Raw genomic sequence first — 26,479 nt, 5'->3', positions numbered from 1 at the left:
CCCCAAACAATCCTGGCAACTGTAGCTTACCTCCCACAGAGCAACATTTCCCAGTACCCTTAACAAGTCCCCCAAGATTATTTTGGGGGAAGCAATATGCTTAAATTACACCATCAGCTCCACCTACTGTTGACCTCCCTGCCTTCTGCTATACGTGTTCCAATGGTCACCGACAACCACTGCACAGAAATGCCACTAAGACCCTATTGCTCATGCAAAGTCCCAGTTGCAGCAGAAGGCCTTTGGGTCCAATGGGCAGAAAGTGGGTGAAGCAAGTCCAGAGTGTCAGAATATTTCATTGCCAGAAAGAGGTTCCAAGCTGCGGTTCTGATAGCTAATCTTGCAGGGCAGCTGTATGGAGAAAGGAAGGGCCGTAGTTTGAGCCTCAGGGGATCCTTACAGCTACTGGGAAGTTAAGACTTCTGTTGTTTATTGGCATGGAGCTGAGGCCTGTAGCCAGGAGTTATATAATAAATGAGGTCTCTAAGAATACACAGAGACAGTTCGTCAAATGTGAGGCAACAAAAAGCTAAATACAGATCTAATGTTGTAAAGGTTAGTGTTTTAATTTTAATTGAGCTAGATTGTAAATGCCTTGTGCTGCTCATTTATTACTGTGTTTGTTTATAACATTTATGCCTTGCCTTTTAGCCAAAAAAGCTCTCCGGTGTCATTCAAACTGCAGTTTATTCATTTTCCTGATGTTTCCCTGTTAACTTTGTGCATTATGTTTAACCTTTCACATGACATAAAAGCCATTCTGGAAAACCAATGGGATGTAATAGAATATTGCACGTGTTTGTCCCTCATTTCCGTGTTCCAGATACAGGATAATTTTTTTTGCAGTTTTCTTAGCTCGGAAAATCTTAGGCATACTATGTACCTTTCTCTCCAGCTCACTGTTACTGTCAAACTTGAAATGTCCATGGAAAAAGTGGCCCACCCCAGAATGAATAAGAAACCTGATCCAGCCTCCCTTTGCCTCCCTTCCCATCCCATGATCCTCTGGTTGTGAAGCCCAGATTGCCCTCTCCCCCTCAACAACTGTGGACTGGAGGGGATGGTTATAAGGGTAGTGCTTCTCTCCTGTTTTCTAACCTTCACTTCACTCTGCAATACCTACTGGTGTAAGTGAAATGAAGAGCGAAATGGTGATGTATCAGTTCTTCAGTGGGAAAGGAACGTTATGGAAGTGCTAACCTTATAATCAGTAAAATGAACAGGATAAGCCTTGCATGTGAATGCAGCCTCAGAGTAGCTTACAAAAATCACTTCTAAAAAGACATAACACATGTGAAAGGGAAAAAAGCAAGCTCAAGCGCAGGTTCTTAAGGTTACGACTGATGTCAGTGGCGGTTCTTGCTGTTGGCATCTAATAAAGAGCAGTCCCTCCCTTCCCTGAAGCCCCCAGATCAGATCCAGGAGAAAAGCTGCTGACAATGTCCAGGCCAGGACAATGTCCACACAGTTCTCCCCTCTGGCATGATGGCAGCTAGAATCCGCACAGGGAAAGGCTTGGTGGTGTTACCCTCTTCCATGGTCCAGAAACAGAACTCATATCAACAAGGAGTTATGTCCTCAGTATTGTGGGCCTAACCTTATAGAACCCACTCCCAATAGAAACCAGGCAGGAATTATCTCTACAGAGTTTCAGATGCCGGATCAAAACAATTCTATTTGAGGAGATCTTTGCAACATGAATTTTTCTGGTGTTTATGTTTTATTTTTTTTCTTTGTAAGACACTTTATAGCCACATGTAAAAATGGGCTGTACATTTTTAAAATAAATAAATAGATAGGCTTAAAATGGACTTTGATTGCAGCCTTATCTTTCATGCTTTATCTATAAGGAGTTATGAACTACTATGAACTACAGTTTTACTTAGCTCATACTAATAATGTTTCTTCATCATAAGTATAATAATTTTAATCTGAATGCAATTGATATCAGTGATCCTGTGCAAACATCAAATTCAGACTGTAACTTTTGTGGTAGATAGCCAGTGTGAATGAGTGCTGAACAGATTAACATAACGAAAGCCTATGGGCAGTTTAATTACATTGTTCCAAAGACCCAGAGCATCAATCCTTATTTTCAATGCTGGAAGTTATTGATTGTAAATAGGGCTTTCTGATAGTCATCAATCCATTAATCTTGCCACAGGCGTATGCTTAAACATAATGAAATTAATTAAGTCATTAAGAGAGTAACATCATAGATTTAACTATGCTTCTTTTCTTTAACCTTAGCTGATTGTTATATTAACACTGCAAGGAAACACACCTAATAGGAGCTAACTGTATGGTTTATAACCACATATAATTAATAAAAAAGTAAAGATACATTTCAAGTTGTCATGCTGCTATATCTAAAAACCAGCTCAATCAAAAATACCATTTCTAAGTATTTTTAATAGCCAAGTTTTATTTCCAATGAAACCCTCAGTCCACTGCATGTGTTATTTCTCCTAATCCATTATTTCGCAATATGCCAAGAAATCCTGCAAGCATACAGATTCACCCGCTCCTACTGGGATATGCAAACCAAGCAGTATGCAAAGCTTAAGATCTAAATCTAGTAAAGTGATCATGGAAGGGGTGCTTTAAGAAGATATTGAGAGCTATAGTCTGCCTTCAAAAATATGCAAATGATTCCCAGTAGAAGTTAATGAGAACAGCATGCATCTGCATTGAATGAAGGGTTTAGCACTTATACAAAAAGGATTTTCACTGTTTTATGCAACATTTAGCCACCTGCTCCTGATTTCAGATTAACCTTTAAGAAGGGGGCCTTCTGAGAATGTAACTTCCAAATGCAGACAAACTTTGTATAAAACTTGTTATTTAGGATTCATGTGGTCCCCAAACAGTATCCTATCCTGACACAGCTCAGACTCAGACCCATTTAGCTTTAACACACACACACACACACACACACACACACACACAGCAGGGGGAGAAACTTTTACACTTTGGTTTTTATTTTATTTTAAACATTTTCTCTTCTCTGTTGACATTTGGAGTTCAAGCACTCAGCAGAAGTTGAATTAAATACTGGATCCCTTTTGAAGGGGCATACTTTACTCTGGATATAATCACACAGATATTCTGAGTTTAGGAAAAATAAGAGATTCCTAGTTCTGTATAAATAAGGGGGAGATTCATTGATCCATGCTTGTTCTTGCATCTCAGCAGGAGAGACATAAAAGATGTTTCCTCTCCCAAGGAGAGGATGAAGAACATGTGATCAGTCCAGCATCTGAGGGAAGGACAGCATATTTTAGGTCAGAAAGGACAGTCTAGGAAACTTGGAGATTACTCTGTCTGTCTACTCTTTCTCATGCAGACACATCTCCCTCCACTGCATCCCAACACTTCCATCATCCTCAGCCAAAAACCAACGCTCACTAATAGCAGACTAAAAGGATAAGACAATAAAAGCAACAGCTTTATATGCTGTTTCACTACAGTAGCTTCCAACAAGTTAAAATAAATTACCAAAGCCTTCCTAAAGAGGAAGGTTTTAACAACATGCTAGAATGCTATTAAAGACAGGGCAAGAGAAGCTGCTTTGGAGAGGATGTTCTAGAGGTTTAGTGCAGGGACATAGATGGCCTAGTTGGTCCCAACTTAAGGATACACAGAAGGATCTGTACCGAAGACCTCAGTAGGTAGGTGGACCCATTTGGAAGGGTGTTCTTCAGATAGATACCTTGATCCTGGCCCTATTGCTGTCAGAGCAAAATGAAGAAAGGTATAATAAAAGGCCATAAAACTGTTACTAACAATAAGATAATATATATATAGTATAATACCTAAGCACTAGACAGTTTTCATATTGAAAAATCAGCAGGCTTGGGAGAACAGAGATACCTTAATAGGTATGTCCTAAATATTGCAATTGTGTGGATGTGATGCACATACCTGAGTGGCTGCCTCCCTGAAATAAGTTTGTTTTTCTAGTAAATGTTTAAAAGATCTCTGGAGACATGCTAACCTACCTATTGAAGAAGATATTCCTTCAAATATATCAGACCCAAGGCATCTAGTTCCTGGAGAATAAGTGTTTTGCTAAGTGTTTCCCATTTCCCTGAGTGATGTCAAGTCCAAGGACTATGCTAGAGGATTTAGTCTCCTTTGGATGAGAGAGCACTGCAAGCTAATGGTGCTTTTGTAATATTTGAAGTATTTACAAATGAAGTAAATAATAGCAAAAAGCAAATCCCCCCCGCCCCGCCGACCCTCCATCAAGTTCGAAGATAGCGACAAAGTAGCCCCATTGTACTTGATTTTATATACTGCTTTGGTGGCAGAGTCCCTGAAATGGATTGCAATAAAAACATCATAGCGTAAGAAAATACCGCTACCACCATGGCCGCTTCTAATCCAGGTATCGGTCCTCCTCATTCTCCAAATTCAAAATGATGACTCCTATATTTCAACATCCCACAACACCCCTGCAGAACACTAGTCTCAGACCCTTCTTGAAGGTGAGAATCATCATGGTCACATTCCCCCTATTTATCTTCTGATAGAGGTCCTCTGTAAGGGTGACTAAGACTATCTACTTAGTCATCTATATTGATGACAGTTTTACTAAATCCATATGGAAGTAGATCAAGAGAATCCATTTCAGCTTTGAACTGGTAAGGTGGTGCCCATTTAACAACTCTGGTAGGAAAGGCTGATTAGAGATTAGTTTGCAATTACACAGTGTATTCTCTCCCCCCCCCCCCACACACACAATAGCAACCTTACAAACATGCTTTCTTTTCAGTATCAGGACCACTTCTTACCTTGGAAATGTATTTGAGTTAGCAAAAGGCTAATTGTAGGGCATTCGGCTGCAACTGTTTTGTCTACATCATAGGATGTCCACAACTGAATTTCATCCAGTTACAGGGGAAGACTCTGCAGACTTCTGTAGTCAATGTAGCAAGCAAGTACACAACCAAATTGTCAGCTTTAGCAGCAAAACTTTGCCATATGCTTTCAGGCAGCGCTAGATGAGGTCAGCTTCCAGAAGACTGAACAGGAAAACTGGAAACTTGCTAAAGGATTTCCTTTTGTAATATCGGTGACAGGATGATTTTCCATGACACTGACATTTTCACTTAGAATAAAGAGGTCAGAAATGTCTCTGGTGTGATATGTTTAAAAAGAAAAATAGGATTTTTGCTTAAGCTAATGTTTTAATTAGGTTTTCCTTTTCTGTTTAGAATAAAACAATGTTACTCACGCAGTTGTTAGCATCTGTCTGTCTCGGGAGACAACAGAGGAGTGCATCTTTGGGGCTGAAGTCAAACTGTTGAAGAGTTATAGTGCCCAATGTGGCTGTATGGGAGAGATATATCTTGTTGCACCTGGGGGAGATGAAGGCTGTGCTGCTGCAGATGCACCATGGTGTTTCTTCTCTTTGCACTCCTTCCAGCAGCCATTCCACTTCTGGCCATGGCTGTGGATACATAACCTGACTGTCTCCAGGCACTGCAGTTGTCTGCAAGAGATTCCAACACACAGCAGGTTTATATTGCCAGCTGTTGAGCTGTACTGCCTCACACAGTACAGGTGAAGTTATTTTCACGTGGAATGTGATTATTTGCAATCCCATGCCACTAGGCTAAGTAAAAATAATAATAAATTAAGACCAATTGAATGGGCTCTCTTCTTCTAGACATATTAACCGTGCTTCATTCTCACATAAAAGGCCATCAGACACCACAATAACAATGACTTTTGTCTGGACAGTTTGTGTCTGGACTTGGTAGTGGGCTGGATGAAGATGAATTCTGAAAAGATGATGGCACTGTAGGTGGGTGGTTTTTGGGTCTGGGAAATAGATGTTCATCTTGCTCTGGATAGGGTTGTACACTCTGTCCATGGAGCGTATAGTTTGGTAGTAGTCCATCCAGCATTGCCTCTTGATGTCTCGGTGGCTCCAATGGCTCAGATTTTGGCTGTTTTGCCAGCTACAATTGTTCCTGGACAGGGACAGCCTCCACTATCAGAGGTAGCATACCTCTGAATAGCAGTAGCTGGGAATCACAGGTGGGCAGGTTGCTATTGCATTCATGTCCTACTTGCTGGCTTTCCATAGACATCTGGTTGGCCACTGTGAGAACAGGACTAAATGAACCAACAGGTTCTTCTTATGTTCTTATGTATGCAATGCATGCGCTATACAGTTGAACTACAGAATGGTGGTGTATGTGTGCCAATAAAGATTGTAACCATTTAATTGCCTGTTGAACAGTTCAGTAGTAGCTGAATATTTTTGTGTCATGGGGCTGATGCTGTGACTTTCTTTTTCCTTCCATCCCAGGAATCAGGACCTTAATGAACTCGGGGAACTTGCTCCACATTGGGACAATATGCGGAAAAGTGTTATTTCACACTGTGATCAAATGTTAACTCTCTACCAAAACATGCTTGCAGAACTTGGGAAGTATACAGGTATGAGACTGTTCTCACTGAAGAGTTGAAGTAATGGATCTGGTGCTTTCTACACAGCTATGTGGCATGGGCGCCATTCAGTTGATATCCTTGCCACCCAACTCCTGAAGAGTTCAGGAATGGCCCTTGAGCATGTATGCTGCTCCCCTCCTCATGCTGCTTTCACGTGCCCTCACAATGAGGAGATCTGAATGAGTGAACTGGGGAGTCCTTAATTATTTGAACGCCTTGAAAATAAAGTTCAGAAAAACCCACAGTCTCAAGCTGTGTGCACACCATACATTTAAACACATGACTTTCCCTGAAAAATCCTCGGAAGAAATATCCTATATCACCAAACATATAACTAGATAATTTAATCATGTGTGTGCATGCACATGCACAGGTACGCACACTACTTTGTATCCATCCCTCCTTAAAGGTAGTCAGAGCTGCATTTAAGTTCTCCGGTGGTTTCTGGTCTAGGGATTCCAAGCCCGACTCAAATCAACCACTCCTTGTTGTTGGCATCTGTCTGTCTCAAGAGACCATGGAGTGCACCTCCCGCGGTGAAGTCAAACTGCTGTGTTTGCAGCACCAAAGTGACCTCTCGGGGGGCATATGTGGCCAATGTGTATGGAGGTCCTGGGCTGCCCAAATGACAGTACTCCCCCTCTCAGTCTTGCTGATGTTGTCCAAAGGAAAGCAGAACAATGCGTTTAGCACCAGCTTTGCTGCCAGAGTTGCTGGAAGCAGGCGTACAAGGCGCCCCTTAGTAGTAAGGGAATATGTGAATGCCTGTGGTAGTGTGATACATAGGTCCTGCTTGGAAATACGTATCTTGAGTTAATAATATGTGAACTATCATTGTGCCTGTTTGGTCCACATCCTCTGGTCTCTCTTTCTGGAGTGGTGTAACTAACTGCATAAGACTTCAGTTAACCATAGTTTCCCATTTTATCCAAACTTGGAAACTATGGTTATGAGGTCACAATCTTAAACAAACTTCAAACCATGACTTGCTATGAATCTTGTAACCATAGTTAGCATGTAAACCCCCTGGCTTATCATGGCACAAGAAGAAGAGAGGGAAGGTGTGTGAGCAAGAGCACAAGTTCAATGGCATAGTAACAGGCTAGGCCACAGTAACAGTAAAGCTCATAGTTTTTTGGGTGTCCACTTATGCTTGGTAGGGACAGTGAGCTTTGGCAGCTGGTGCATTATAGAGACCATCTCCAACCACAGACTCACTAGATGGCAATTATCAAACTTGTATCCTGCCTTTCAGCATAAAAGCTTCTAAGATACCCATGACAAAAGCACAAGGTCCTGACTGTAACATGAGATTAATAATACTGTACAGGGCTGCTGTAAGGGTTATTTAGATAATATATGTAATATATGAATGCCTGATAATATATCTGTAATGTGGTGGGAAATGGTCATTCATATTTTATGATTCCACGAATGCAAGGGGATAGTCTCCTTGTTCTGCCTATATGGATAGCATTGTGTTGGATGCCACCACTCTAATGCTCTCCACCCACGTTAGATTCAAACAAGTCCTTGCACAAATTGTACTGTCTACAGGGCTGCTTCAGACTCCATAGAAATCTTATAATGAAAGCTTTTCCTAATTCTAAATCATTGAAGCACAGTATGCAAGTTATAAGTGAAAACAATGCACTTTCTGCACTATGAAGCCTTGTTCAGAATTCTTGATAGATCACAGCTTCCCATGATTAGAAGATGCAAGGCTGGGTGGCGGATGGGTTGGGTCCTGAAAATCACAAGCAGAAAGAAGCTTGTGGAAAGGGACTTTCCTGCCCCTTCCTCCCTAATTCAGCATGTTCCCCCCACTAAAAAAAAAACCTGCTCCTAGGGGTCTGAACTTATGTGGAAATTTCCTGGTCTTATGCAGCCAAACCAGCAGCACAAGGACAGATGAATAAGGTGTTTGTTGGTGGTGTGAGGGACAAAAACTGGGGGCTGGGGCTGGAATGGAACCCTGAACACAGTGGCAGAGGAGGGGGTGGCCCTCCCCAGGTGCCATCTCTGAGGGGGGTGACAAGAAGGCACCCCATGGGTGGCTCACCCCGCCGCCCCTGGGCATGGTGATGCAAGCAGCCACCATTGCGCCACTGCAGCCGCGAGCAGAGGATCCCCCCACTGTCCGTACAGTGCCGCTCCACACGTGCACTGCCGGACAGTTTGCCCTGCCCCTATGGGCAGTTTGCCCCACCCCTCAGCACCCCACACCGGGTGCTGGAGAGCCTTCCTTTGCCCCTGCCTGAACACAAGCATTCCTCACTGCAACATTCCTCTTTTTGTAAACCTATAAACACAATATAGTTCAAATGTGGCGTCAAACATGCTGTGTACTGATTTTTAGCCATTAAGAACATCCATCACTAAACACAGGGGGTGGGTGAGACACAAACATTAGTTCGTTCTGTGAATTAAAAGCTATTTTGTCAACTTCTTTTGAGGTGCATGCTGAGAGAGACAGTTAGCAAGCCGATATTTCCTTGATGCACAACAACACATTAAAAGCAATTTTAAAATGCTGTCGATGTGGAAGTATTGTTCTGGCATTTTTAGAAAGAAAGAGCATCACATGGGTACCTCAAATAATGATTCTTTTCACTTTTTCTTCCCAGGCTCTTCTTTCAAATCAAGCTGCAGTAAAGGAGAAAAGACACTAGAATTTGTTCCAATCAATCTACATCTGCAGAGAATGTATGTGCACAGTCCTCGGTTAAAAGGTAAGCTATATTCTGTGCACAGTTTTCTGCTTAGTAATTTGGTGCAGGTTCTGTCCTGGAAACTGTTTTTCTTCCAGACTCCTATTAGCTGCAGACTTTTAAATTTCAGCAGTTCTTCCTTTGAAATGCTCAGAGCATTTTAAACATTGCTCCTTGATCAAAAAAGGTCAGTGTTTAATCAGATCTGCCTTCAAGTCAATCATAGTTGCAGGTTTGTGGGACAAATATATAAAGCAATGCCATTTGCAGATAATAGTTGGGGGAGGTTGTAGTTCAGTGCTTTATTCTTTTGAGCCAGAAGATTGTGCATAATTCACTGGGCTGTTTTTAGGTCTGTAGTCAGGCCTTTATCCCCTGCACGTCCCTCCACGAGTGCTCCAACTAGGACTGAGACTCATTTGGGACCCAAACAGTAACCAGACCTGTTATTATTCCTATTACAGCTATAACATGCCAGGGTAGAATTACTAGCCATTTCATCAGGCTGTCACCCTTCAGCCTGGTCCTGTTTCTCACATTTCAAAACAATTCTGATACAAACATTCAGACCCTATTTCTAAAAAACGAGTTCTTCTGGGTATCGCTGTTGTAAAACTGGAATTATATCCTAAAACAGTTAAACCTTTTTTTCTAACGTCTAGGAGCATATGTTGTTGCTGTTGAAGCATTGCTATCGCCCACTGTGCTTATTATATTAAAACAGTTGCATAGAATGGGAGAGTGTTTCTTTGTACACATAAATGAAACGAATGAAAAACAAAACAAATGCAACTCCATTTGTTTCTTAATTTGTTTCTATGAGGAACAAATGAAAATGTAGGGTCAACGTGAAAAACCTTTCGTTTCTTCCACTGGAGGGATTTCTGAAATTGATAGGAGATATTGTGTTGCTTTGCTTTGGGAAACATCCCTCCTTCAAGGGCTGGCGGCCCCTCCTCTCTCACGCTCAGCCTGCTTCCACGGCCAGCCACTGAAGCCATGCCGTGCTCAGCTCCACACTCAGCTGCCTCCACCCCCACAATATTTGTGATGCCCAGCCCCCTCCCAAAAGCTTTTGGGGAGACCTATAACAGCTCAGTCCTCATGAGCTGTGTGGGATTACAGGGAACATGCTTGCTTGTTTACTACCACCTCATGGAAACAAGGCTTTGTAGAGAAAGAATAAGGACTTTTGTTATTTTCTCTTGATTCAGGCCTCATCTCAGTATGGCTTCCCTTTATCACATATACAGCCCAACAAGACAACAGCAGGAACCCACCAACAGCATATGAATCAATCTGGCTTACCTGACCCAACAAGCCCCCCCCACAAATGCAAAGAAATCTCACTGCAGACAACCACAGACAACCAAACATTCCCTGCTCCCCCAATACCTCTCACTACCAAGGAAATGTAATAAACAAATAGAAAGAAAACCTACCCAGCTGACACTGACACAAAACCCCACACATACACTATACGAAAGAATATAAGCCTCACCACCCCACCCCACCTCTTCTCTCTCTTCCTCCCCAACCTTATACTGTACTTGACACTAATGTCTCACAACAAATGTAACTGATTTGTAAGAAAGACTGTGCAACCTGGAAAAAGAGACAAGGCGTATACATTTGTAAAACAATACCATCTTTAATAAAAATAATTTTTAAAATAAGAAGTTAATACCTTCCAAATCAGTTAGTTGATTGGTGAGATCAGTTTTATATAGTTTGGAGAGCATATCCAGAAATACAATGACAAGATACATTCAAGGCACATCTTGTAAACTTACATTAATGTTCTGGAAGAGGCAGGATTGGCCCGTCTTGGAGGCGGACTGAAGCAGTTGCCTTGAGTGATGGAATCCTGCATGGTGGTGCCCTGGCGGTTGCCCCGCCCATCCTCGATGCCACAGCTGGGGTCCTGTGGGAGTGGCAGCTTCTGGCAAGATCTTGTGAAAGTTCTGTGAGATCTCACCAGAAGTCGTTGCCATAGCTGGTCAACGAGGCTTCAGCAGGGGACAGGGTGGGAGCAGGTGTCAAAATGGGGCAGGCCATCTCGGAACAGTGCTTCAAAATACAGGACCTTACTATCATAAGCAGAGGCTCTTGCACAATCACATATATTTGTATGCAAATCTCATTGTTTATCCGTTCCTGTTGCAGATGCTCTCTATGATGTCATCACAGTAGGAGCCCCTGCGGCACATTTTCAGGGATTTAAAAATGGTGGTCTTCAGAAACTACTAAATAAATTTGAGGCAGAAAGGCGAAAGTAAGTATATTGACCATAACGTTATACGTTATATGTTCCTTCCTATTTAACAACCTTGCTACTTAAATGCTTTTGCATCACATTTAATGACAGTAGTAATTCTCAGGCTTAGATTTGCAGTACTATGAGTAATGCACAAAGTGAACACATAGCCATATGTGTGCTTACAAAATTAGACCTCCATTATTCTCATTTTACAGATGGGTAACTGAATGGAGATGAGAGAGAGCAAGTTGCTCAGCGACATCTAGTTCCAGCAACTTAGCCACAGTACCAAAATGCAATTTTCTATTGATAGATTAGACAGTGAGGTTACAGAGTTACATGTGCCTCTCCAACATATTTAATCTTTTTTTAAAAAGGGAAAAGATTTAACTAGGTATATTGCTTTCAAAACCTTTCAGCTTTGTAGTACATAGGGCACTCTCTGCTAGGGCTGGCTTTACCATTAGGTAGAGTGAGCCAGCCCCCTTAGGTGCAGGCAGCAGTGGTTAAGTGTTGAAGAACAGAGCTGTGTGTGCCAGAAAGCTGCCCTCAGATGTGGTCTTATTGCATATGTTGCATATTCACCTACCAGTCTGGTCAGCTTTGGTAAAGGGAATAGGAGGATGCCATCTTAATTTTTATTTTTTTTGTTTTGCCTCAGGCAACAAAATCTAGTAGGCTAGCTCTAACTTTTGCCTATGCAATACTTTTTGTGCTTAACTTTTGATCATAGTGATTATGTTCAAATGGGAGTTCACCTAGGACAGAAATAGCCAGCTGGATGCTTTCCAACAACTGCCATCAATCCTGACCATTGGCCATGTTTGCTAACAGGAGCTGTAGTCCATAATATCTGGAGGACACAATGTTGAGCTAGCCTGGATGATACTTTCATGGTCTGGGTGAAATTTTAAAAGATTTATTTCAAAGTACCAACTTTTGCTGTCATGTTGACAATTGTGGTTATTCATATAATAACTACTTTAGGACTAGTTGGGAACAGAAAATTCTAATTAAAATGAACAAACAAAACTGATAGAAATTAATAAAGGTGTGTCATTAATTCCAGACTGCAGTCTTCAAGAAAATCTTTGTTCATGGTAGCACATCATCGGTTTAATTAGCTGCTGTTTCCTAACAGCTATTACAATTGTTATAGCAACTGCAATTGGCTTCTGTAGCCAGCTAAATAACACTTGTTATGCTCAGTCATGTATCCTAAATATCAGTGAAGTAGCACTGATAATACTTCAGGTCGCCACTGCAGTACCTGAATATAAATTGTTTTCTAAATATAGATTCTAACAGTGAATTGACGATTATATTGTAACAAATGGTTGCTGATAACACTGAAATTATTTGTTTTCAAACTTAATCTTGAGGGGTGGTGGAGGTGGTAAATTGCCAAATAGCATATTTGTATGTAGAACATGTAATGTAGAACAAAGCAAAAGATTTCTCAAACCAGTTTCTGGTGATGGCCTATGGAGGCATTAGAATTTATTTAAGCAAACCATAAAGTTTTAAAGCTTGCAGTCTCTTCGATTTGCTTAATGGAAGATACCATCACCTGTCTCTACAGCTTTGCCTTCTTCTTATCCTTTTGATCTTTTCCCTTTGGTGAAATGATGGGAGAAAAACAATGTCCTGACTTCTAATTTTACTTTTCAATTCTACATTACTTTCTTCTTGTCAGGTGCTTTTAAAGAGGCTAATGTTGGCCACTTAAGGCTATTAATGGCTGCTAGTCCTGAAAGCTATGTTTTAATTCTGGTGTTGAAGGCAGTATATCTCTGAATGCCAGTTACTAGGGAACACAACTGGGAAGAGTGCTATTGTGCTCATGTCCTGCTTATTAGCTTCTCATTGGTATCTGGTTGGCCAATGTAGGATTAGAAGGCTGGACTTAGCAGGGCCCTTCTCATGTTCTTAAAAACAAAACAGTCCTAAAATAGCCAGATTTGTGGATGCACTAATGTTATGTCTGAAATATGGAACCAAGCTTCAAAGTCCTAAAATAGCCAGATTTGTGGATGCACTAATGTTATGTCTGAAATATGGAACCAAGCTTCAAAGTCCTATTTCATTCTAAATAAGGAAAATTATTTCACCATGGCAATGACAACTTTATTTTTGCATGGACATGTTTATTTAGCAGCCCCAAGACGGTTTGAGGGCACATAGCATTTTCCCGATCCAACTTTTACAATTTAAATGTTTTGGTTTACCTCTCTGAGGCCTGGATTGCAGAAAGAAATAACACCTTGAGATGTCAGACAGAATATAATGTGAATAGATTAAAAGCCAGCAGCTGTTCTCTGTATGCTAATTGAAGTGAAATACTAAAAAGAAAAAGTGGAAGAGATTCTCTTCTCAGATAATCTTAGAAGGACTGTCAACCCTCTCGGACACTTCGGTCATAGCAAATGTTCTTTTAAAAAATGTTTATTATTAATCTTTTTAATTTCCAGTTTGAATATTAAGATGCTATTAAAATTGCTTTCATCCTACTAACAATATTTTCTGCTTTATATGCTTGCCCTAATTTAATTCCTATTTAATTTAATAGCACTAGTTAGAAAGCCCATTTAATTGATATTGTGAGTTTCAGAACTTGCAAGAAAAAGTATTCTTTTTATCTTCCCAGATGTCATTCCATTAAAAAAAAAACATTTTGGGACAAAACACAACTGAGCAGTTGCTCTAAAATTACATGTGAGCCAGGCAGGGTAAAAGTTTCTTAAAGCTACAAAATTAAGCAAGGTAAGGGTGTGTGCATTGATTCCCTCATCCATGCACACTTTTTTCATCTCAAAAACAGACCTCCTTCACCTGTGGGGTGTGTGTGGACACACATGTATTAAAATACACATTGTTGCCCTGCCATTTTGCCTAAGGCTACGATTTTATGGAAACCAGGATGTGAGGGCAGGGGAGGGGCCTAACACTCATTCCTGGGTGTCTGAACGATGGTTTAACAGCTAACCAGGAATGGCGTCTGAACTGGGTCTATAAGTGTTGGTGTCTTTTTCTTATGTTTTGCACCCTTCCTCCGGTATCTCAAAAGTCACCAGTAGTTGCAATACGCATTTATTTCAGTTTAATCAGTCAGGTAGCTAAAGGGCAGATAACTAACTTAAAATTCTTCAAATACTTGTCAACCTTAATTTTAATGTAAGTTGCTGCTTAAAATTTCTCGATAGATATGATATAACTTCCTTCCTTTATAACCGTTTTGAGCAGGGAGTTTGAAAACACTGTTAGCAGAAATGAAAAACATTAGCAGAGAAGCTGAAAATTAATTCATAACCCCTAAACCACCTCTCTACATTAATGTCAGGAGCACTATATTTTCATCTGTCTGTGACAAATGCAACCATTTAGGCCATGGTCATTTAGGACTTTCATCTGTATTCTCCTCTTTACATGTCAAGGAGGTGACTAAATTCTGTCCTTTCTTTTAAACATCTACAAGGTTACTTCCCCCTGCACACACACACACACACACACACACACACACACACACACTGCATTAGCTGCTAAAATTGATGTCCGTATTCTAGTCATCTCCTTCCTTGATGACTGCAGCCTGTTCATTGTTGGCCTTCTATCGCTGCCGATATCTCCCCACCCCCTGCTCTTTCAGAATACCTCTGTGAAATCTTTGGTTACTTTAGGTTATTATGATCATGTCGCACAACACACAGTCCTGTCACACTTTGCATCAGTTTTAAAACGATAGTTCTTTCAAAGCTCTCCACTTCTTCGTGCCCAATTGTGGCTCGATTTGTATGTTGCTGTGAAAGCCACTAATAAAACTTCCTTACACTGCAGATGTTCAATACAATTTTTAATAGTGCTCTCTTATGTATCAACTCCAAATGGCCAGAATGGTTGTGAACTTCCCAAGCGACTCAGGTAGCTGCTTAGATCCCACCCTGCTGTTAGTGGACTTAATCTGCCACCAGCTGGCTTGCTTCTCGTTGTGTCTCTTCCCCCATCCCACCCCAACATCATAACTTCCTAGCAACCTAAATATTTGCATTCCGCTCCCCTGTTTGGCCATACGCCAGCTGAGAAATCGCTTGGGATTTTTCATGTTAGAAACCTGACTGACACGTACAGTAGAAGGTCCTATTCTTTGCAACCCCCGCAGGAGTTTGCTGAGCTGGCCATTATCACTTTACTGCTTTGCCAGCCTTATCTTGATGACTGCTAAACCATGCTCCTGAATGTCAGTCACAGGGTTTGCAATGGTGCACACAGTTTGTCGGGGTGGGGGGGGTGGGGTGGGGGGAGGAGTCAAGGAGAGGGTTAATGCATAATACAGCATGTGAGGTATATGCCTTCATATTCTAGAAGGGATGATCTTTTCTGTACAAAGCTTATTTAATTTCCTGAATTGCGTAGCACCAATAATTATTGTAAGACACTTTACCACAATTCCAGATGGTAACAATTTTAAATCATTTGCAAGAATTACTCACATAACAGCAGGAATGGAATTATAGTATGTTATCATTAAACACCAGGCGTTTAACTTCCTTCGGTTCTTAATATATTTAGAAAATTTGTTAGGGGAAGGTTACTCAGTAACACTATAACACTTATTCAGATTCTGTTACAAGTTATGCAGCTCTGTGCTTTGAGTGTTATAATGTAGCACTAACTTACAACCCAGCATTAAATTAAAAGTAATCTAGTAACAAGCAATATGATTATTTGAAATAATATGCTTACATCAGAATAATGGCAGTACTCATATGTTAACAATCCAAAAGCAAAAGGGGTAGCCTACTTCAAAAGCATAATTATAGACTCTGTGAATATATAGGGGGGGGGACGGATAAATTTTAAACAATATAAGTAAGATTTTATTCAGGAACTATGGCATCATTTTCCTGCTGTCGTGTACATTTTTTTCTCATTTGTAACTACAGTACATTCAACTATCATGTTGGAACCCATTTAAGTGAAAGCTTTGTCTATTAGTTTTACTCAAAGCCTCATTATACATTTATTCAGTGCTGTTGTTTAAGAACATTAGCTTTGACATTGTCTCTATCTAAGGGTGATAACAGAAATGACTTTTACAATGATTTCACAAGTCCTACATTAGTGAGTGTGAGAGAGAAAAAGTGGTGCAGAGAGAATATACAGAGGTGGTTGTTTTTTTCTATTGAAAAATCACAACAGTGACCACATTCACATGTGACACCAAGCCAAAACAAGGCTTAGGGCAAATGTACTGACTCCCAGGGAAAGATCACAGCTGCTTTGCTCTTTCTCAGTCCTTTTACTTCAGTATGGCATGGCAGCTAAGGTAAGGTTTGGCTTAGCATTTTGCCTGAACCTAGAATCCTGGTTTAATGCTCTCCTCCTTAAACACAATCCAAAGCTAAGGTTTGGTCTCGGTTACAGTTGATGGTTCATCTGGAGGAAGCTGAACCAAGAGCCCTGGTTTAGATGATATGCTAAGCTAAGCTAAATCTTGGCTTCGCTGCTGCCCCACAGTAAATTAAAATGACTGGGGAGGAGCAAAGCATCAGGTGTGAGCTCCTCTCCAGAAGCCAGCAAATTTGCATGGTTTTGGTAAACCCTAGTTTGGCATATGGTAACAAATTAACATCTCTCTAAAAGTCTCTGTTAATATTCTGAAGACTTTATCTGATTGCCTGCTGTGTCAATCTGTGGGCTGTAGGACTCCGAAACATGTGCCATCAAACCAGTGCAAGAAATTGTGCTGGTGTGGGGTGTGTCAGGGTGTACTCGCTCTGCTATGGTGGCTTGGAAAATATGAATTCTTAACTAAGATCTTCTAGAAGCAACAACTTTTCATCAAAGTTAGACAACATTTTGTACTTGGATAAGCAGTGCAGTAGTGATTAGCAATAGTTACAACTAGGGTTGTGAATGGGGGTGTTAACATCTGAGGTGCCAGGGAAATTCCACCCCACACATAATTGAGGGTTACCTCTTGATACAATAGCACACATAAAGGTAAAGGACCCCTGACAGTTAAGTTCAGTCACAAACAAATTTGCAAGGACCAGCACTTCTGGTAATCACTGGTGGCAATCTTATTAATGTATGGCGTAAGCAATTATAGCTCCACAGATTTACCCATCTGGAAACATCTATGTGATTAATGAAGAAAAATTGCTACCAGTCCTTTCCTGTTAATATTATTGCCAGGTTCAGATTTAGAGGCAGGTGACCCATGTGACTTCCTGGAGTGCCAGACTCAGGGTGTCTGATTGGTGAACACAGTTTTTCAAAGCTCAGGGTCATGAAAGTATATTTTAATAAACAATGGCTTATATGAAACGGACATAATTTGCTGTTTTATTGTTTAAAAATGTCATTGGCCAGAGATAATCCTGAAGATCACAAGGCGAGTTTTCCTCTCCTTAAACTGGTTGTTATTTTAGGTGCAAAATTAAAACTGGATACTGGGCTTTTTGTGGCTTGTAGTTCAGTACAAACCTCTTGCTTCTCACTTTTCAACATAGCATTTAATACCATGCTTCTTCCCATATTTCTTCCTTGTTTTCCCGTAAATTTGACATTCCAGTGCTGTGCCATTGTGGTCTTCCTGATTAGTCATGTCATCTTTTTGATTGCTCTTAGTCTCTTTCCAGTGGCATGCCTTAGCATCTCCTAGCAAAAATAAGCCTAAATTCCAAAATTCCCCACATCTGCCATCATCTCCTCCTCCTGCTTCCGCTCCTTGTATTATATCCCCTGTACTGAATTTTAGTTCATAGCCTCCTCAAGGCAGAGGCCTGTCCTTTTATTGCTACTCTGCAACAATGATAGCAAAAATAACAACATTTCATAAACCCAACAGTGATGAGGATAAAAGCATACTGTGGTTGATTAATAATAATTAACTTTAGGATACTTATCAAAAATATTAAAAATGTAATTGCATAGATGGGGGAGGAAGTGAGAATTTTTTTTTACTTAGGCTCGATATGGATTGTCAAGTGTGTCACTGGAGATTATATATGCTTTTATTTTCTTTAGAATTGTAGGAATGGGAACCTGTCTGCTTTCTTTCCTTTTTGTTTTTTTTAATGGTACAGTGGTTCATTCAAAGAGCTTCAGGGAATAATTAGTTTCAGCAGCAGTGCCTGAAGCGTTCATCAAAGAAAAGGTTACCATCTCTTACTATGCCAGCAAGGTCTGTTTCCTAGCATATAGCCAGTTGGATTTCCAAATAGTGCCCATAAAGGTGTTGTAGTCAACATTAGAACACCTTTCCATAATAATTGTAGAATTCTGAGAGTCTTCACATACTGATGATGAGTATCCACTTGGCCTTTAAAAGTTAAAAAGAAAAAAGGTTTTGACTTTCAGGTGTGTGTGTGTTTTTTTAAAAAAAATATTATCTTTATTTCATTCTGCAGTACTGGGTACCAATGTATTTACTATTCACCTGAAAACACAGCCAAGGCAAAAGAAGTTCTTAGTAGCATCAATCATCTGCAGCCTCTCATATCAAGCCATGCAGACCTGCTGCTTAATTCTGCAAGGCAGCATTTGCCAGACAGCTTGAAGAATTCCTTAAAGATGCTTTCAGAAACGGTAAGATTCAAATATGGTCCCTGCAGTGACAACTAGACAGAACTCACCAAATTCGTAGCTACTATCTCTCTCTGCATCCCTAACATGAGGAAATGTTAGGTTATTTTGGTGGTTACAAGCTTCAGGCTACTGCCATAGGAAAATCATGCTCTTTTTGGTTTTAACCCCATTCTGAATTGTTGTTGTTGTTGTTTTTAAAAGTGTGATTTCTATACACAGGGAATAAAAGTAGGTATCGTTGTTTGAACTAGGAAGGTCTGTCTAAATTTTGTTTATTCTTTTATTAAAATGGATAGCCTATTCTTCCTCATAAAATCTTTGTAGGAAACTCCACAAAAGTATTTTTTTCCTATTTTTACCTATTTTACACCAGCCATGCACAACCTTTGGCCCTTGGCCTAATTTCATGTGGGTGGCAAGGAGAGGAGTAAGGAGTGGGAGAAAGAGAGAGAGAGAAAGAGAGAGAGAGAGAGAGAGAAAGAAAGAAAGAAAGAAAGAAAGAAAGAAAGAAAGAAAGAAAGAAAGAAAGAAAAGAGGTGAAGTGAGAAAGAACAGGGTAGGTGGGATTATGCCATGCAGCCCATCCACCTTTTTAAATGTTCTCTGTGAAAACTGCAGCTAACAAAAAGTATTACATTATAAAACTCCTCCTCCTGGGTTGGAGAGTCTCTGCTCACAAATTGCAAGGATTCATGGTTTTCAAAGTACATCCCAAATCTGTTTTGTTTTTAACCAATATAGATAACTTATTCACAGGTTTTTCCTGCTACAGCAATGAAAAATGGCACTTGCTGTCACTCAGATTTACCCTATTTTTGGCCTACATTTTAGGGGGAGATCTTTGGTGTACTCTTTTACCTTGGTGCCTCTAATGGAATTCATTGGGTTTTTTTTTTAAATAATAATGTGATGTTCTTCTAAATCGAGATTTATGTCACATTTGTACTGTAATAATTAAATCAGATGTCTCTAGTACACACTATGGATATGTCTACAAGGAGGAAGGATGAGTGCTAGCAGTTGGTTGAATTGATACAAGAAAAATAAATGAGATTTAATAGGAAGGAAGGTGGGTGTCCTAGTTTAAAGGTTTTTGTGTGTAATTCTGCTGAGATGAATGTGAAATTTAGAGAGTTGTTCGGGATAGGCACCTTTTAATTGAACAAAGGCTTGCCTAGGGGTGAAACATTACATTATTCATTTGATAATTATGTGATCTCTTGAACTGTAAACTTGCCATCATCGGTCAACATGGACCATTGCTTCTTATCATGCTTTGAAATTAGCTAATAATGGAATCACAGCAGGCAACAAGATTGTCACAAGTTGTCTATTGGCTCTCCTGTGCTGGTTGTTGCTTAACCAGGGGTTCTCTAAATTTTTGAATTCTGGGTCCCATCTGCTTCTGCAGTTACTGTGCCTTATACATACACAGATACACAGATACACACAAACAACAACAACTTTGCACTAATTGATTTCCCCTCACACAGTTGTGTGCAGACTAGTGCCAGGCTGAAACTTGATCCCAAGTTTCTCAGGGCCGTGTGTCCCTTTGCAAATTGGGGTGCTATTTTCTGCAGCTCCCTTAGGGGCATTACAAATATTGAGAGAATTTGTGTCTTTTAAGGTGCCACAAAACTTCATTGTTTTCAAGAGAAGTTGATATAAATAGATAACAAAATACATTTCCTTACCTAGTCTTTGGCGCCATTGTGGCAACTACAGGCTATACTGTAAATTAGATGTACGTTGCCTGCTTACTACTGACTGCACACTCATTTTAATTCTAGACAGAGTTATTTGTACATGCATTTAAGGATCAGCTGATCAGAAGTGCCCTTTTAGCTCTATACACAGCCCGTCCAGGTTGTGTCCTAAAAAAACCAACTGTGCCAAGGAACAGTGCTGAAGAGAGTGGGGATCAGTCGAATCAGGAGCATCCATCCCAAATCAAGAGACAAGATTCTATACCTCACCATTCGGAATATGACGAGGAAGAGTGGGTAAGTAGCCTCAAAGTTATGTTCTTGGATAAGTCCATTCAATTACAAATTGTCAATTATGGGTACCATTGCATGCACTTTGGGCTTTATTATTATTATTATTATTAATTCCACAGGAGCATCCATCTTAGTCAGCTGCAGGAACTGCAACAGATTCCTGTGACACCTTAAGCACACTTTGTTACATGCAAGAAGCGACTTCATGAATGTGGCAAAGTATGGCACAATAAGGCAAGCAACAAAGGGAGTGACACAGAGGCCACAGCCAGTATCGCTGCCTCAGAATATTCAGAGGATTAAAATCTGGCAACCGCATTCCCAAATTTCACTGAAGAATCACTGTCATTGCACGGAACAAAGTGTAGGAGCCAACGTGTTGATTTACTGGATGCGTGGAGGGAAGCAGTTCTAGGGATGAATCAGTGACCTGAACAAACTCCCATTTTGAGTTTACAAAAACTTACATGACTTGTTACCTGGAGGCAATTTGTTTGTTCGTCACAAGCAATCAGAGATGTGGCTATTTAAAGTCTGGCTTAGCTTCTCTCTCTCCTACTGTACCTTACAAAGGAAAAGGTAAACTGGGTCACAGCTTGCAATTTGTTGAGCCAGAAGGGGAGAAGTAGGGTCTGTCAGTTATTAAGAACATAATAGCTGCCTCCCCAGATCAGACCGAAGATCCTATCCGCGCCAGCAGTTTCCCACCTATAGTGGCCATACAGGAGTCCGTTGATATCCCAGAAGCTATATCAATAAGCTATATAGATATATATAATTTTTGAAGGCATAATCATGCATTCCAACTGAAAATTTATATGTGGTGCCCAAACACATGGTGAAAACAGTAAATATATACAACTCTACAAAATTAAAATGCCAGAAGCAGCAGTTTAAATGCTTTTTAATATACTACGCAGATACCTCCCTGCGGGACACATTCCCCTGCCCATCACTTTCAAAGGAAGAAAAGAAAGAAGGGGGGCTACCCAGGACAGAGAGAGCTGGCAGATTAATGATATGCTTCGTACCACCTTGCAAACTGGGGCAGCTTTTCTCACAAGTTTGCATGGAAAAATGGCATTTTAAGAGTTCATGCTGGAAGCTTCTGTTTGTGCAACGCTGTTAGTTACAAATACTGTCAGGCAGTTAAGATCAATGCCGATTAGGCTGCTGAGTAAAATGCAATTGGCCATGGTATTCCTAGGCAGCACCAAAGCAATGCTAACTCCGTAAAGAAAAATATTTCACCTGATGGTTACAGATCGTCTCTGAATAGTTGTTCCCATTTTCTCTCACCAGCTGTTTCTATCATTCCAAAGCCTCCCTTCAGGGAGGATAAAAAGTCACTCCATACATAATGCAAGAGTTAGGTGGGCAGAGTGCCATTTAGAAGCCAGTGTTGTATATTTCTAGCTAGTTAGCATGCCTGGTTAGAAAGTACTTTATGAACAGCAGTGGACAAATATGAAAAGACAACAGAGTTATAAGTCCAGGCTTTACTTACCCAAATTTTTGAAAAGAGAAATTTCAGAATGCATGTGAGAAGATAATACAGTTGATTTGCCAAAACAGATCTTCTAGGAACCTGTGTGGTGTAGTGGTTAACGTGTTGAATTAAGACCTGTGAATTAAGACCTGGGAGACCAGGGTTCAAACGCCTGCTTGAGCCATGAAGCTGGGTGAACTTGGGCCAGTCACAGTCTCTCACCTAACCTGCCTCACAGGGTTGTTGTTGTGAGGATAAAATGGAGGAGGAGCATATACAGCACCTTGAGCTCCTTGGAAAAAAGGTGGGGATATAAATGTTACAACAACAACAACAACAACAACAACAACAACAACAACAACAACAACAACAGAAGACACAATTACTATGTAATCATTGCCCCTAAATATATATATTTAATATCTTAAGTGTGTCATCTTACTGCAGCTTAAACACAGAAGAAAGCAGGAACAGCCCAGCCATGAGGCAAACTGAGGCAGCCGCTTCAGGTGGCAGAATCCAAGGGCATGCCTCTCCCCCCCCCCATCCCTACTGTTGAAAAAGCAGTGGCTTCTGGATTCTGGCAGATTGCCATGCTTACCAGGAGAAGTCACACAAAGCATCCAGAGCCCTCTGCATAATCTTGTGGTCTCTCACACAATCTCCCCAGAAACCATAGCTGCATGATGCCAGTAAGCAAGACTTTGGTTTTTTTTTGGGGGGGGCGGTAGGGGGAAGCAAGAGGAGCAAGGCACATACACAGGACAGCAATTTTCCTTTTCACCTCAAGCAGGAAACCGGGATGAGCTGCCACCTAAAAGGAAGCACATTTCAGCCACACTTTAGGAGACATAAACATGCAAGTTCGGTTGCAGCACAGAAGCAAGAAAGGTTATGGTTGAGAAATATCAAAAATAGTACAGACAGAGGGAAGAAAGGACTACCTTGCTAAGCAGTGAGGACAGTTTTGTGCAGCAAGAATATTTGCCAGAGTTTAGCTCAGCTTCAATTCAGATTTTGAATGCTTGCTCGCCCTCCTCCTCCCAAGATGTTTTACTTTTCTTTGGGGAAGAAAAAAATGTACCTTTTGGACATGTCTTACAGTTATTCTATTTTAATCTTTATATACATGCACTTGTACTATAATGGTTGAAAGGGAAAATAGGATTCTGCCCCCACTTGTGAACCAGAAGGCAGAGGGAGGGGAGGATAGAGCTAATCATTGCTATTCTGAACCTCAGTGACTTGCATAAAATGTGACAGTGAAGTTTGGCCCATGTCCCAGTATATCTCAGTAGCTATCAGTGTAAACTGGGAATACTTCCAGTGAAGTTAATTGCCTAACATAAATGAAAATGTGGGAAGAACCAGTCCTCCTAATACTAGACTTCCCCAAATGCTTCAGCTGTCATTGTATAAGTTCATGTGGCTTTGGGTAAAATCCAAGTTGGCCTGAATTGGGCCAATTTGAGCCTCTGATTCAGATTCAGAACCTGTTTCTCTTTAGTGATATTGTTGTATGGTTATGTGTTTGTGTTTTCTTGTCTACATTTTACCTTTCTCTCTCTTTCCAATTTTTATCTTTTCTTTGTGTCAAAACTGAATTGTAAACAAACATTTGTGCTAAGTCAAAACACTGAATACCATGCTGCAATATCTAGAGGCTGGATTGTGGAAAGAAGAGGAAAGGGAAGGAGAGGGTACTTTGCCACAAACAGCTACTCTAAAAAACTGAAGTAAATAATAAGAAACAATAATATAAATAGGCACCGTGGGAGGGTGATCATTATCAGGATCTCAGCAGGCAGGAAGCGGGGTTGAGGGTGGGGGTGGGTTTAACTCTTTTGTCCACTTCTGTGGCCTTCACAAAAATAACTCCTTTGAAACTGCTAATTGCATTGGGAGGAAAGTCATAGTTTTCTTCAGGGCAGCAGCAGGGGAGTAAAGGGTTACTCTGCTTGATCGAGACAGGTATCAAGCCCCTAGCCTTGTGGTTTCTATTTACATTTCTCTCTCTCTCTCTCTCTCTCTCTCTCTCTCTCTCTCACACACACACACACACACACACACACACACAGACTGCAAATAAACCCTTAATGCCATGTCTAGTTTGGCCCTTAGTTAATAAACATGCCAGTTATTTCTATTTCACTATCGTAGACTGCTGTCTATGCACACTAAGCTGTGAGTAAAATCTCATTGAACAGTGTTTCTTGCTAATGAGTAAACATACGGAAGATTGAACTGTTAGAAGCATGTTTGTCAAGGTTAAGGGGGATTTCTATTTTTCATTTTTCATTTTTGCAAAAGTTGGAAGGTTGCATACTTCTTTCAGTGCGAGTACAATACAGTCTTTAAACATCATGTTGTTGTGCTTGTTATGCTTGAAATGAAATAGAAATTTAGCATTGATTTTTACCAAAGGCTTATTTTAGTTGTCTTTCAGAAATAAAAAGATCAAATAAGGGCAAATCAACTCGGGGATTGAGAAAAACTCACGAGTTTAATTTTACCACTGTGATAACTCCCACGGGGGTGAAGTTTTAGTTCAGATAAACATGTGTGCACTTACAGAACAAGGACATGAATAACTTATTGCTAAGCAGGGTGTTGGTTTTTTTAACAGGAGTGAGTCAGGTTTGATTTCAGGGTTTGTCAGAGATGGCGGGGGGGGGGGATAGGTTCTGGTATATAGATTTTTAAACCAGAGAGAGAGAAAAGCAGAGGGAGATAAGTTTTCTGAGTAAACACCCAAGGGAAATAAATTATTTCCTATGAAATAAAAACATTTAAGCTAAAATCACATTCCTTCATAATTCCTCTCTTGAGTCCACAGGTGATTAGATTATTTGTTCATTCTATAATCCATTGGTCAGGTAGGTCTTTAGAAATAATCTGGTAAGTAGGAGATTTGTCAGCTATTAAAAGCAGTACCCAGAAATATGAAAAGTAAACACAAACCAGAGTTATTTATAAAGGACTAATGTTTGCAAAAAACAACAACCCTGCAAACCTTTTATATAAAGATGCAGATGCAAGGTGGCTGGTTATGGCAGATAGGGCATATACATGTCAATAATTGCTGGCACAATACTGTACTTTTTAAAAAATGTATTCATGCTGCAGACTGAGCTTGTATAAGCTTTTGAACTCTTCTACAACATTATCATCATGTTATAATTTTCTCCTACTTGGCATTCTATCCTGCACTTTCACATATCTCTTTAGAAATATTCCACTTTTACCTGTCTTTAAATTATTGTTATACTGTTCCTTTTCTTTCATGGGCAGATAGAAATAGCTGCTGACGATCTTGTTGATAATTCAGCCCATGTGCTTTTACCTTATTCCAACAGCTGATCAGAAATGTGAAGCTAGCTAGATATTGTAAGCTAGCTTTACCATGTGATTGAAGATCCAGTAGTTGAGTTTACAAGTAACTGTGACATGCTGAACAGTTATGTAATGCTGATTGAACCTGATATATCACTGCTTAAGGCATCTGATTCTCTCCCCATAAAACTTGTTTCCTGATTTCCATGGCCTATTAAAACCTGCTGTTAATGAACAGTCAAGTAAGCACAATTGTTTGAAGTCACAGCTTTAATCCACCACGGTTCCTTTTTATTCTTAGAATGTGTTCTCTGCCACTGACCCACTGCAAACATAAACCACAACACCACAGGCATCCATGCCATGCTTTGCATACTTGCAAACACAATGAAATGTTTACTAGCCCTCAAAAAATTATGGAGCTGAACTTAAAGATGGTGAGCACAACCCAGTTATTCTTTCTTGATCTCTCAGTGGCTTTCAGTACTATTGACCATGATCTCCTTCTCAGCCAACTTAGTGGGATGGGTATAGAGGCGCTGTTTTACAGTAGTTCCAGTCCTATGGGTTGGTTTCCAAGAATGATAATGAGTGATTGTCTTTTGGCCCCTTGGCAGATGTGCTGTGG

General features: G+C 40.4%; 1 protein-coding gene across 9 annotated transcripts in view; it reads left to right on the top strand.

Annotated features, from left to right (window-relative positions):
• Positions 1 to 26,479, top strand: part of INPP4B (inositol polyphosphate-4-phosphatase type II B) — a gene marked incomplete at its 5' end in the record, with an annotated part of 265,188 nt that overhangs the window by 183,219 nt on the left and 55,490 nt on the right. For all 9 annotated transcript variants that reach the window (XM_083519885.1, XM_083519879.1, XM_083519878.1 and 6 more), the window contains 5 exons: positions 6,323 to 6,453; positions 9,093 to 9,197; positions 11,343 to 11,451; positions 18,849 to 19,026; positions 20,820 to 21,032. In XM_083519885.1, the coding sequence (XP_083376011.1) occupies positions 6,323 to 6,453; positions 9,093 to 9,197; positions 11,343 to 11,451; positions 18,849 to 19,026; positions 20,820 to 21,032 (736 nt within the window). The remainder of the gene's footprint in view (positions 1 to 6,322; positions 6,454 to 9,092; positions 9,198 to 11,342; positions 11,452 to 18,848; positions 19,027 to 20,819; positions 21,033 to 26,479) is intronic.

The sequence above is a fragment of the Podarcis liolepis genome (assembly GCF_965112155.1).
Source record: "Podarcis liolepis genome assembly, chromosome: 9".
Taxonomy (NCBI): Eukaryota; Metazoa; Chordata; class Lepidosauria; order Squamata; family Lacertidae; genus Podarcis; species Podarcis liolepis.
Note: the sequence above shows the minus strand (reverse complement) of the source record. Positions and strands in the feature narration are given on the sequence as shown.